The 13,638-nt window shown below is 37.1% G+C and overlaps 1 protein-coding gene and 1 long non-coding RNA gene across 19 annotated transcripts in view; one reads left to right on the top strand and one right to left on the bottom strand.

Annotated features, from left to right (window-relative positions):
* LOC140682587 (uncharacterized) overlaps positions 1 to 13,638 on the top strand; it is a 40,594-nt gene that overhangs the window by 21,117 nt on the left and 5,839 nt on the right. For both annotated transcript variants that reach the window (XR_012054448.1, XR_012054447.1), the window contains exon 2: positions 9,402 to 9,629. This is a non-coding gene — a long non-coding RNA (uncharacterized lncRNA). The remainder of the gene's footprint in view (positions 1 to 9,401; positions 9,630 to 13,638) is intronic.
* PARD3 (par-3 family cell polarity regulator) overlaps positions 4,010 to 13,638 on the bottom strand; it is a 442,797-nt gene continuing 433,168 nt past the window's right edge. For all 17 annotated transcript variants that reach the window (XM_030264342.4, XM_030264359.4, XM_072925341.1 and 14 more), the window contains 2 exons: positions 9,524 to 9,651; positions 4,010 to 6,117 (listed from right to left, as the gene is read on the bottom strand). In XM_030264342.4, coding sequence (XP_030120202.3) covers positions 5,724 to 6,117; positions 9,524 to 9,651 — 522 coding nt within the window. In that variant the 3' untranslated portion in view covers positions 4,010 to 5,723. The remainder of the gene's footprint in view (positions 6,118 to 9,523; positions 9,652 to 13,638) is intronic.

Genomic DNA, 13,638 nt, shown 5'->3' with positions numbered 1-13,638 from the left:
CAACTCCCCCTCTGCCACCAATGATTCACTAGCTTTTATTGCCAACAATACTATTCTGTTCTAGAGATAAAAAATAAACACAGCTCCTTGTCCCAAGGATTACAGTCTAAACACACCCCAGGGAAACCCACAGAGGAAATAACAACGGGACAGTAACATTGTTCTCTTTGTCACCTTGTTAATTCACATTTTATGCGCTACACAATAGAGTGACTCTCTAGGAGAGTGGTGAGTTTTGTTCTGAGGTTACTGCTATCTAGTTTATTCCTTTTTATGCCTTTGGGGCAAAAAGAAGAAGAAAAGGGAACCAAATCCCAGTGGCTGTAACAGTGAAAAGAGTGTAGGGGAAGTAGAGAACCTTTTTATTCACATTTTACACCTCTCTCTCACTCTTCATTTCTTTCATTTCTTTTCTAAGACAAGGATTACCCCAACAAGCAGATTAAAATGGAATACCTGAAGCTATTATCACCTGTGGCTGTCATCTCTCCCTCCCTGACAGATGTCATTGCAGCCACTACACTGAGAGCTCAATTTGTGAATTTAAGCTCATTCTAGACTTCATCTGCTGTAAGATGTGCATCTGAAAACAGAATTTTGTGAGCCTATTTGCAAGGGAAGCGGGTCCTGGCATCCTCTGGAATGGTGCAAGTGGCTTCCTCTTCCATCCATCTGCCTTTAAACCACAGTCATGTCAGTTTGAGCCCTGAAACCATCAGTCAGGCAGAGTGTTACATCTAAGGAATTTTGGGTTTTTTCACAGTAGACAGAACACAGTGGGCATAAATATCTTCCAAACTTCCCCTATTTTTTTTTCTTATAAAGATGCTGGGCTTGATGTTTTTCCTCATCTCATTCAGAGAGTATTCTGTCCAGTCCCTGTAAGTGCCTAGGAAGTGTGCATTGCACATAGAATAGATATAAAAGCCATATTTTTTAGTCTGCTTTTGTGTAATCCCAACTCAAGCTTCCAGTCTCAATTGATTAAAGTGTAAATTGCAAAAGGTAATACTACTCCTAAGGAGAGAAAAATATTAAAATACGTTTACAAATCTAAGATATTAAAATCCATCACTGGCAAGAAGTAGCCTAGGATATGAATGAATTCCATGTCATTTAGAGAAACAAATAAAAGCAACAGAATTAATCAGAAGATGTAAAAGAGAGAGTGTGATGCTGATACAAAATAGAAGAGATTACAAGGAAGCATGAAACAATGACCATATGCATCAAATCATAGTTGCTTTCTGAACAGATAGGACAAACACTGAAGAAAAGCTACAAGTTATTTTCTGAAGAGGGACATGGGCTGGCAAATAACCCAGTCTGTGTTCACCCATGTACACACATGGATGCACACAGACCCTACTTTCACAAAGTCAGCCCCCTTTATGGATTGCTGACCCTCATTCTTCCTCTGCCATGCTAAAGTCAAATTTTAAATTGAGTCTGGAAGGCCAGGATGGAGTGGCACAACAGGAGCATAAGAAATCGATGAGGTTTTTTCTGCATTTGCATTCCTGACAGATTCCTTACAATGCTTATTATTAACTAGACTGAGGGCTTGGGAGAGAAAGATGTAGAAACAGTCAGGCAGAGCAAATAGAATTAGGAAATATTTTGGAAATAGTCTTGCAAGCCAGGACATGCACTAGCCAAATTCACTTTAAGTCTCAACAACTAAAGTTCAAAGGTTTGAATTACTCAAGAATATCCTATGTTTAGCCAACACTGCTAATCTGGCACATCTCTTCCTTGTCTGGCCAAACCCTTCCCTTCTCAAAATACCCAGAACAGATAAATGCAGTGTTACAGATACCCATTAACAGAGAGAACGTGACCAAAACAACACTGCAGCTTTGAAAGGCAGGCCATATATCTACAGTCATGGCCACATATCTACAGTCATGATGGGCTTAAATTTTGTTTTGTTGTTCTTCCAGTTGTTTGCCAGCAATAAATGGCAGTTGTACTCTCCAACCCTGTTCAGCTGGGCCTTGTGCCATTTTTCACTGTTTTTGATGGCAGAGTTCTCAAAGACGTGCATTAAACTATCTGGCCTATGCAATAACTCACTAGGGTTGCACTCATGCTTCCAAGGAGGCCCATAAGAAGAGGGGAAATAGGTTTCTTGAGAAAGGCAGCAGTATTCTGCATTAGTAATATTAAACTTTCCCAAGGAATTTCAATAGCATTAACAAATTATTTTGATAAAATACAGGAGGCTTTGCAGATGGTTTTCTCAGGGTTTCAACAGAGCAAAATGTGCAAGCTGTACACCCACTCCTCGATGTTGTGAGCTCCCTTGCAGTCTGTCCTATGACCATTCTCAAACATACTAATGTTACAGACTTAATCTCATAATGGTAATGCATCCACAAACAAATTACTGCAGTAATGCTGTTAGCTCAATTAACTTTTGAATCTATTCACTAGGCGGAACTAAAGGTCATTTTCTATTAAAATATCTCCCTCCTACTTCCTTATCACCCTTTGCAACTTATGGGAGTTAATATTAGAAATTCTGTCTACAATACGTCAGGAAAAAGACAGGGTGACAGAGCCAGAAAAAGACATTATTCTTTACTAACATAACACAGACACAGCCCAAAGAGAACATCTGCCTTCTTTCATGAACACATCTAATTATGGTAAATTGTTAACACCTTGAAGAGGAGTTTTATAGAAGAGTAAACTTTAACATATGCCATTCTCACACATAAAACATCCTGTACTTCATACTTTTTCAAACACATGCCCTTTTTTCTACAACAGTTTATCAAAGGCCTTGTTTTGAAAAGGACTTCAACCTGTTTTCTATTCCTGTGGATGCATTTTTTTAGCACTTGCAATTATTTGCCAGTGCAAATAAATCCATAGAAATGTCAAACTTTGTAATCTGGCAATGTAGTCACAAGATGAGACAACAAGGCCTGCAAAACTGCAAATTCAATTATTTCCCCACGCCCAAATGCAGGACACTACAATTTAAGTCTTTTGGAAAATCCTGCCTTTACTTTATTTGGGCACTGAAAGCTGCCTGTCCACCCTACAGCTCCTGTTGCTCTTCCCCTTGAGATCCCACACAAAAGTCACAGTGAATAATTTGACACTATTATTGCCATGGCAACACCTTGATGTCATGCATACATAGAATCATGATTGACATTCCTGCAGTAACCAACAAAATGAGAAATGAAGGGAAGAAGGAGAAAACCAAACTCAGCTCCAATACTAATGGGGGAAACAGAGGATCATTGGCACAGTAAATATTGCTTTATTCATAAATCTGCCTTCTGGCATTTTTCACCACGCCAACATTCCTGTGAAGGGCTCCCATCAGACCCCAAAACACACAAAATGCAGAGGGGGTTCCTAATATATGCCTGGATTTGGTCAGATTGCAGTGGGTGTCCTTCTGACAGTGCTCTGCCTGGGCAGAGGACTCCATGATACAGCACAGAAGATATTTGCTGCAGAGGTTAGTCTTAAAAATGTGCCTCTTAAATGTCATAGGTATGGCCTAAAATAACACAACACGTTAAAACCATGTGGGTTTTGCCTCTGAGGACAGTCTTCAAGTGTTCAGCTGGGCTGTAAACGCTTTCATTTTTTTCTTTTCTTTCTCCTTTTCTTTTCTTTTCTTTTCTTTTCTTTTCTTTTCTTTTCTTTTCTTTTCTTTTCTTTTCTTTTCTTTTCTTTTCTTTTCTTTTCTTTTCTTTTCTTTTCTTTTCTTTTCTTTTCTTTTCTTTTCTTTTCTTTTCTTTTCTTTTCTTTTCTTTTCTTTTTTCTTCTCTTCTCTTCTCTTCTCTTCTCTTCTCTTCTCTTCTCTTCTCTTCTCTTCTCTTCTCTTCTCTTCTCTTCTCTTCTCTTCTCTTCTCTTCTCTGTTCACAGGATGACACACACAAACCATTAGAAATAGTATAAAACAACATCTGCTAGGAATTTTTTAAACTCAATCTCTGCAGCAATTTTCATAGGGGTCTACAGGCAATACCAAGACAAGGATGGAAACAGCCTTTTATTCTAAATTTCATATGTACAAGGAAAGCCATTTTACACAGTTTTGTAAATTCTGTGTAAAAAAGCTATTGTCATCCAATGTCACTGTGCTTACACTAATAAGAACTTTTAAACATGGAGTACATTATTAACAACAAAAACTGTTAACAAACAGGCATAAAAGACACAGATATGTGTGCTGATATTTCACATACATTCTAGAAATGAATTGGCGCAAAAATAAAATGTGCCAGTAAAAAAAATAGGCTTTTTTTTTTAAATCACGCAATACATGATTTTTTTTCTTGCTTTCTCTTTTCTTTACACAATATCCTGAGATCCATTCTTAAGCCTTTTCACATCAGGATTTGCAGGCACTTCAGCAACCCAGCTATATTTTTTACAATACATGAAGTTCAGACCAACAAACAGAAAAACAGCTGCTGCAAAAGAAATTCTCATATCCCATATGCACATTCAAATATTACTCTCTGCTCGAGCAATCATTTTGCTTTAGTAATTTTTGGATACTGACATGTTTTCAGGATGATGTGTAACAGTTTGTCTCCACTTATCTCTCATTCACGTACTTAAAAGTTTCTTTTTAATGTAACATCATGATGCAACAATATGGTGTATGGAAGCACAAAGGAAATTGTCCACAGAGCTTCACAATGTCTAAAAAGAGGGAATTGTTCTCTTTACAGCTATTTGATCCAAAGAAAAACTTTGATTTCCTCTGCTCTTGCTTGGAGCTATCTCCAGAATTTATCCAAAGACTACTGTATATCAGATGAGTTGACATGACACCCTCCCTAGTTCTCTTCCCAGATACAAGTGTCATATGACCAAATTAATTTAGAAGCAAAGCAAAGCAGAACTCAATTGCATGTGTGTTCACAATTTCCCATCTTTAATAAAATAGTAAAATATACTTATCAAAGGTTTCCCTGTGTCTGTATAAATAATCTCTCTCCAGTTATTTCATTTGTAATGGACTGTGCATTAAGATTATAAGGCAATTGGAACAGGATTCTCAGGATAACTGAAAGCTTAATATTGTTTTCCTCATGAGTCAGGACAAAGGCTTTTTTAATAAGCTCAGAGTGGGGAGAGAGAGAAAAAAAGAGTGCATATGTGCATAATAGAAGAAGGATAGTTTTTCAGCATATAGACACTTAAATATTGATCAACAAAGACTGGTAATGACTCCACCATAAAACGTATCAGAACTCCAATTGCAATTCATAGTAGAGCTCAGCCTTATCAACTCAAGAGTGATATGTACACCTCCTTCTGACCCGAGAGAAATAATAAAGGACATGTCAATGCTTCCTTCAACCTCAAATTCATTAATTTTATGCCACAAAACTGCGTGTTGGCATAATAAGTCACTGCAAAGTGAAACACATTACAACAAATCCTAGCAAAAAGCCATTGACAGCTACGGGCCTGGGCTGCAGGACTGGGAAGGCAGGGGCGGCGCCGCTCGCTTCCGCTGTGATTGTCAAACGGTGGAACGCCCTTCCGCGGTTTCAGCACTCGGGACAGAACGGCAAACACGTAAGGCCCACCAACGCTTTGCCCAGATTTTCAAAGGCACTGAAATAGAAAACTGATATATTCCTTAGTACCATCAGTGTAAAAAGTTTTCAAAATATAAGTCTTTATATGAAAATGTTCCTTATTGCATGGTAAGTTGATCCTCCTTTTCTTCACCTCAAGAATAAAACGGTCTTCCCTTTTCCGGTGTTTGCAATCTGTTCAGCCTCGCTACCTGAGATGGTGAAGGCGGTACATCTTGTCTGAAAGGACCTTTAGGAGGGGCATAATTAGGGTCCTGAATTTTCTTATATGAGTCATAGTTGCTAGGCCCTTCAGAAGAAGTTTTTTTTTTCAGTTGTTGTTCTTTCCGCCTCTGCTCTTGACGAAGCAGTTCTTGTGTTTCTAGCATCACCCTGGCATTAAAGCCATGTCCCCCCATATAGCCATTCCTGGATCCCTGGTAGCTGGAGTATCTGGGATTTTCCTTCGCAGTCTGGAACCCTTCTCCAGGGGAATAATTCTGCTCCCAGGAGTCTTGAGATACAGAACTGGCATTTTTCCTGCTTTGCCTGAAAAGAAAAACAAAAAAGGTTTTTAAGACAAATGTTCTAGTTCACCTTCGACTGTGTCTTACAATGATCACTGGGAAGAAAGCAGCTTCTGCCATGCCATCAGCTTTTGCCCAGAGATGGCATTCTCTAGAAGTCACTTTCTAGATTCACAGCTCTCTTCTGCCCCAAAATTATGTCTCTTTTGTTGGGAAAACATTTCCTAGGGAGCAGAACTATATTTCTAGGCCTCTGCAGGAGGAATATACCATAAAAACCCATCCAGCTACAATTACCCTCATGGTCTCATGAAAAATGTGTTACAATTCAGTTGCAAACTAGGAAAGACCATAGGTGGTTCTGTGCTTCCTATGAATGCAGGTAACCGCCAGCAATTGTAAATTCACTCATGAAATATTTGAATCTGGACTGACACTTGATTAAATATGCAACAGGCAGACACTTAAAACACTGGCCCTAACACTGCACAAGTCAGAAGATAAAGCTCATTACTGAGAGGTGGTTCCAGTTTCTTCCTTCCATGTCCAGAACTAGGGAATTTTGTGCTATAAGGAATGTTTTCCAGTCTGCTATAGCTTTCATAAAAGAAGAGGCAGAGATAACATTTTTTTTCTCATTTTTTGGCTCCAGGGAGTAGATAAATAGGCCAAATACACATAGGAATTACAAATTCTTATCTCTTTTCACACTAAATCACCACATTATTTTGAAGACAGATTATGGTTTTGAAATAACTTTAATTTACTATCAAACTGCTAGATGCTTGTATGAATTTAAAATAAGATTGGTGGTGATAAAGTAAAACAATTTTGTGCTGCAGCAAAAGAGATACCCACTTTGAGATTAAACAGAGTATGAGGATCAAGCAATAAAATAAAATATATTGCGACATAAATCAATAAGAAAATAATTTAGTTGTTTATATTTGGCTTGGTTTTTCATGTCATCACATATGATGACAGTGTGGCCTCATCCAATGAATATGCAGCAGAGAGACAGAAGAACTGGAAAATTTTTCTACCATTACTAAAAGTAAAAAGTCACCTAATGTTTTTGCAATCTTCCTTTCACATATATAATTTGAAAATTACTATATCTACCTTATATCATAACTGATTCTGAGGCCTCTGGATGAAAAATATTATGCAAGATAAATGTGAATTATTGCAGAAAAAAGTTACAACATAATGTAAATTCTTACAAAATTTTTATAGTTGTTATTGGTAATCTCATATCCAACTTCGTCAAAGCAACAATGCTTCTGAGTCACGTTTTATCACTCCCTGGAACAAGAGCAAATTGAACAAACCTCTGTAGGCTACGAAACTGTCAGGTTCCTGATCTAGAGCAAGATAAATTTTAAGTAATAGAAAATTAACATGGAGTCAAACCTTGCTCTTACAGTTTCACATGGGACAGAGGATGAATAGTTGAACCAATTAAATGTACTGACTGTTTTCTGGTACTTGTTCAAAATTAGTTGGCACACTTTCCCTGTCTGGGAAGTTCCTTAAAAAATGACTCAATAGTTTATTTGCCTTCAGTACTACAGATTTGAATGTGCAAAGGGGAAAAAATAGGAGGAGCTCAGAGAATTCACAGGATGAAAGGCAACAAAGCTCAAGAATGAAGCCAGTGAACAAACTTCAATCATTACGAAGTCACGGTTGCAACATCAAGCTTGGGACCCAGGTTTCAGACTAACAGTAAGATTTCTTTAAAGATCAGTCACAGTGTTAGGAACAGTTTGTAAAGCTGGAGAACTCGATGCCCCAGGTTGTTATAGGAGTATATTTTGGTATTTACAGTGCTGAACATTAGCCCTGCAGTTCTGGCTGCTATCAGCACAGCTGAAACACCCAGAGAGCTCAAACTAATCCATTAAATTATCATTAATTACACAGTAACATGCATTGCTAGATTGCTAGCCATTTCTCATGTTGAAAACCACCTTGAGTAAAGTTCTCAGTAACTCTTTTCAAAACAAGCATTTCTATGAGCTGTTCTATGATCTATTTTTCATATTTCTTGTTGATTAATTTTCTTGTAGATTAATTTTCACCTTAGAGTTTTTAATTTCTGCCACTAAACAACACTGCAACTGATTCCAACTTTTAAATTCTACCAGCAATTGTGAACAGGGGAAGCAAGTTTCAAGAATCACAGTTTTAAAACTATAAATGAACATGATTGAGTGAGGCTAGCATAACTGAAAGAGAATTTCTCAGGAGAAACAATATGGCATTAATAGGTGCGGTCACTTCCAAAGGAAGGGAGAGAAGAAGAAGAAGGATACAAAAGAAGAAGGATACAAAGATTTTCAAGATGAGAAACTAACAATCTCAGAAAACACAGTAACTTTACATTTCCCTTTCCCACCTTCCAAACTTAATAGATGAAAGGTGTTAAACCATTTGAAAACCTGAAACTGTTTTATTTTCAAAGATGCTGCTAAGATATGAGTTCATGGCTAGACAACTTTGCAATAAGGCTTATATTTGTTTCCAAAAAAAGGTATACTATACCTGGTAAAACATATCTTGTCACAACCGTTTTTTTTTCCACACCATTTCCACACAAGTCATGAAAAATAATACAGCCTCATTGGAAAGCAATTTGACACCAAGCTCTGGTGTAAATTATTCTCCATTCAACCATTGCTGATATTTCAAAATGCAAAGTGTATTTGCATAATGCTTAACGATGAGAGTTAATTTGTAATACAGACTGGCTAACCTTCTTTTAATTCTTAAAACTAAATATCAAGTAAAATTCATTTTGCCCAAAAAAACTAGCCCTTTAAAACACCTACAATTATTAAAAAAAAAAAAAAAAGTTTGTTTACACAAAAAATTATTAATTTTCAGCATTCTATTTCTATTAAAAATTTATATATGCAAACTTGACGACCTCTGATTTCTTGGATAATTTTCTGAGTTCCATGTCTTTTTGCTGGAGGTCTTGAAATTCTTTTCCCTTTTAATTTCTTTCCATAGTAACATCTCAAAGATAGAATTTCTGCCCAGTAAGGAATTAGGCAACAGAAAAAAAAATCATCTGACATACCAAAATGGGATGCCTCATGTCATGCTCAGGAGACTTTCATAATTGCAGAAAATTAAACTGGATGGTGTCCCACAAAGAATAGGTTTGTTTTGATATTTCAATTCTTTTGGGTGCTGAATGTCATCAAATTCCCCTGAAATCAGCTCTGAAGAAATTCTCTGAAGCAATTCTCAGCTACCACATGCTCTCACTTAAGAAATTCTATGCCTTTTCCACAGTGAATACATTCCACCTGATATCAATACTGAACAAAAGTGTCTGCACGAAGTATGACATTTTCCTCCACAAATAAAATCAGCTGCAGGCTCCTAGGCAGGAGCAGTCTCAGAAGTTCCCATACCTGGGCAAGGAGCTGTACTGGCGCTGGGCTTGCTGGAAACTCTCTCGTTCCTCCTGCCGCTGCCGCTGCATTTGGACCTCTACGGACACGGAGTGCCTGCCGCTCTGTGAGTACGTCTTGGTGTTTGGCTATAAAACAAAAATGAAAGTGTCCTGAACAAAGCAGAAAAACACCCACAAAAGAGTTAAAAGAGCTATCATTTAAGTTGCTATTGTACAAATACAGCGATACTTGTTTTAACATGTAGTTCAAGCAGCTCTTGCACAATAATTAAGTTAAATTCTGACCTCTAACAGTGGCCTGTGCTATAAATTCTATTTCTGACCTACTATTTCTGATATGTATGAGCAAACAATCATCCAGAATGGGTTATAGTTCTATGGCAATATATGGTAATTTAAATTAAATCAATGGAACATACCTTCAGACTCTAAGTTAGCCTAGCCATGCCAGCTAAGTTGATACCCCACTAAGGAATTGAGAGGGGAAGGAGTGCAGCAGTTCCTTTGAACCTCACCAATACACTCAAGTGATGCTCTGCCTTAGTGGAACCATCCTATTTTGCAATTGGCCCAGAGACTGGGAAAACATTTTCTGGTTCAATATGATCAAGTAGATAAATTCAGAAAATCTCTTGTGGACAATGAGGATGCCTATCTCTGAGTAGGGTCTTAATGAGGTGACAATTTGAAACATTGAAGCCAATACTAAGAGCAAGTGAAAATGGATTGTCTTTCTGACAATAGAGAGTATTACAGGTCAAGATCTGACAGAATGGCTGGATTCAAACTGTGGAACATGGAAAAGTTTACTTTGGTAGAGATACCTATCACTTTCTTCAGATTTTGTGATTTCATTTTGCAAAATAAGAGTGTCACAAAACTCAAAGAATGCTATGGACTTTTCTTGTTTTACTAATATGGTTTTGCCTACAAAGAAACAGAGTATTATTTTTTTTCTCCTAAAAATTACCAGTACTATTCAAAATAAGTAAGTTTAAATAGGAGAAGGGTAGGAAGCATAATGACTTGTCTGAGCCTGGGACTGAAACAGCTTTTCTCAGACTTACTTTTAAAAGCATGTTTTGCCTTTTTATCTCTGCTTTTCCTCAAATCAAACATATCTTTTTTTTTTTTTTTTTTTTCATTATAATTTCTGCAGCAGAAAGAGATCTTAATGGCTCACAAATATATACAAGAGAAAAGGCTTTCCAAAAGCTTTGCACATAGAAGACAAGTTTTAGAAACTATTTGTGACATAAGTGTCTTACTATAGTCACATACCTGCAGGTAGCCAGAAACAACAAGTTTTAAACAGATGTACAACTTTTAGAAACTTTGTTATCAATGAGAATGCACTTCAGACAGAGCATCAGTTTCAGATCAGAATTTAACAGATATAATTTTCCCATTAAAAGAAGATTACTGGGTGATAAATCAGAATGTGAAAGCACAGGCTAGGAATAACAGTGAACTCATTTAAGAGAATCCTGAATGTTACAGTACTGTCTACTTCAGAATAGGTTACTTTTTACTCTGTAAAAACCTCAGCAAAACAGCATTTCTAATGAAAATACTTTAGGAATGGTGAGATGAAGCAACAAATTGAGAAAACAGAATCATGTGTCAGCCTTGTGGGAAATTTTCTTAGAGATGAATAAGCTGTACATATGTATGTCCAAACCAACAACCCCCACAGAGATTTCCTACTATATTAAATAAGGGCTACACATACAGAGCAGCGTTTCAGTTATTGCATATGTCAACATTTCTAACTTTCTTGACTTTATTGAGAGTCTTCTGACATTTGGTATTTTATTGAAGGGCTCAGCTTATGGAAGGGAGTGATTACCTGAAAATCATAGGGTTTATTTGTGAATTCTCTCCTGTGTGGCTATAAGAAGCTTACAGCAAACCAGAGGGAAACTCAAAAGTTCCCATATCAACTTCCCCATAAAGAATAAAAACATTTAAACTAAGATTTTACAGCCAATCTCCTAATTTCATGGGTTTCACTTCAACAACATTGGAAAGCTTGCAGCTACATTATGTCATATGTGAGAAAATATTTAACTCAGATAAGACATGAAATCAGAATTGCTTCTCTTTATTTGAAAACAGTTTCACTTTTTTCAGTTGGCAGTAAATATAATGGATTAAAGATTTGACAGTACAGAGAATGGTTAAATCACCAAAAAGGTGGAGATAGGATTGAGCTGCTGCTCCGTGTTGGTTTATACAGGACAATAAAATGTATCACCTAGAAAGCAAACACATATGTGTGGAGAGATGAAGTTACCACAAAAGCCCACAGTAAAGTGCCAGAGGCTCTGAAAGTCATAATGGACTATGAATGGACTAAGATCAAAATGTAACTTCAGAGATGTTTCTTTTTAATGCACAGAGGAACCAATGGTTCAATAGAGGCAGGAGCTGTGACTCCTGTCTGCCTGCTGTAGTGCATGCCCAGAATAACAGGATCTGAGGAGTCAGGTCCGGATTCTCTGCAGTTCACAAAGAATTTCATCTAATGGATGACATTTAAAATTCGATGGGTCTAAAGGCAAACATCTCAAATCCATTATCTGATTTACTGAAGGCATGAGTATCTGTATGCCCTGTTAAACAAAGAGGATTTGCAATACTTAGCTAATCTGGAAAGAACATATATTTAGTCTGAATGTTGTTCACATCTACAATAAGCTGTTCGTGTAATTGAATCTATTATCTCATTTCAAGTGTCCAAAAATATGTCAATGAGACACAAAAATTCTCCCTTTGTACCATATATTCCATATCATATACACAGAGATAGGTACATTGAACCATCTTATTAATGAAAAGGCTTTTATTTCAGAACTTTTCATTCAAAACCTCAGTTTTGAATGTGAATACCCTTGATATATGTTCATCCTGATATAAAGACTTAATATAATCCATTTTGGATCCTTAACTTGCCCAGCAAAATGCAAATCTCCATACAGTGATACAACTTTTCAATGTCCTGTTGATTAAAGTAACTAAACAAAAAAATTTATATAATAAGTAACTTTTCTCTTCAAAAACTAATTAGTAATTTTGTCTCATTTCGCATAGTATACTTTTATACACATATATTTTAATAAAATCCATTCCTAAACACACATCTACATAAATGCCCAGTCCATTTATGTTACCATGAAATGGAGAAAATTAAGAAAAAAATGTTGCACTATTTTCAGATCTTTCTAATAGAGCAAAAAAATGTGTATAAGGAACACACGTAACACAGGAATTATAACACCGATATCAACACAAGGCTAAGTACAATTATAACAACCTGAAAGCATCCAACAAAGCTGGCAACAACTCGGTCCTCACAGAAGAGATTGATAAGAACTCTGGCCTTGCTTGCAATGAGATGTATGACAAGCACTGACCTTTTAAATTAGGATGTGGTCAAGGCCATAATAACACCAAGGCTGAGTTATACAAATAAATGTATGTTCATGTCTTCCACAATACATTTAAGTGGCAATGATAGTGCATTCAGCATTGTTAAACAATATTCAGCATATAAAACTGTGCTTTAAGATAGATGTAATTACACAGCTCTATTCCCAAAGATGCATTAATTTAAAACCAGAGCCACAAAGTTAAAAGTTTCTACCTTCTCACTTTATGCAAAAACCATTTTTTGTTACATGTTCTGTTACAGAGAGTAGCTCCGTAACAGAAGATGTAACCCTTGTGGCTCAAGTTGCAGTGACCATTATCAGCAGTCTAGGGCAAGATATTTCAGGGACAAAGGTCCCTCCTCCTTTTCCTACCTATCCCAGGGACTGCCCACACAGCTTCTGGCCCTGCACACTGGCATTTCTACCCACACAGGGTAGTTCTGCATGGTGGCAGCAGGGATCCCTCAGGAATGGCACAGATCAAAGCTGCCACCCAGTTATAGAGAGGAGATCATGGGGGCCATGAGGGCACTGGATTTTCAGGGAGACCCAACCAGTTCAGATGACAGAAGATCTACCCATGACAGTAACATACCTACCTGACAGCCTAGAGCCACAGGAACAAGCTGGGAGAAGTGCTTACTCAGACTCATAGAACCCTTTGGGTGATGAAGAAATA

This window comes from Taeniopygia guttata, chromosome 2 (genome assembly GCF_048771995.1).
Source record: "Taeniopygia guttata chromosome 2, bTaeGut7.mat, whole genome shotgun sequence".
Taxonomy (NCBI): domain Eukaryota; kingdom Metazoa; phylum Chordata; class Aves; order Passeriformes; family Estrildidae; genus Taeniopygia; species Taeniopygia guttata.
This window is presented reverse-complemented; position numbering and strand designations above follow the sequence as displayed.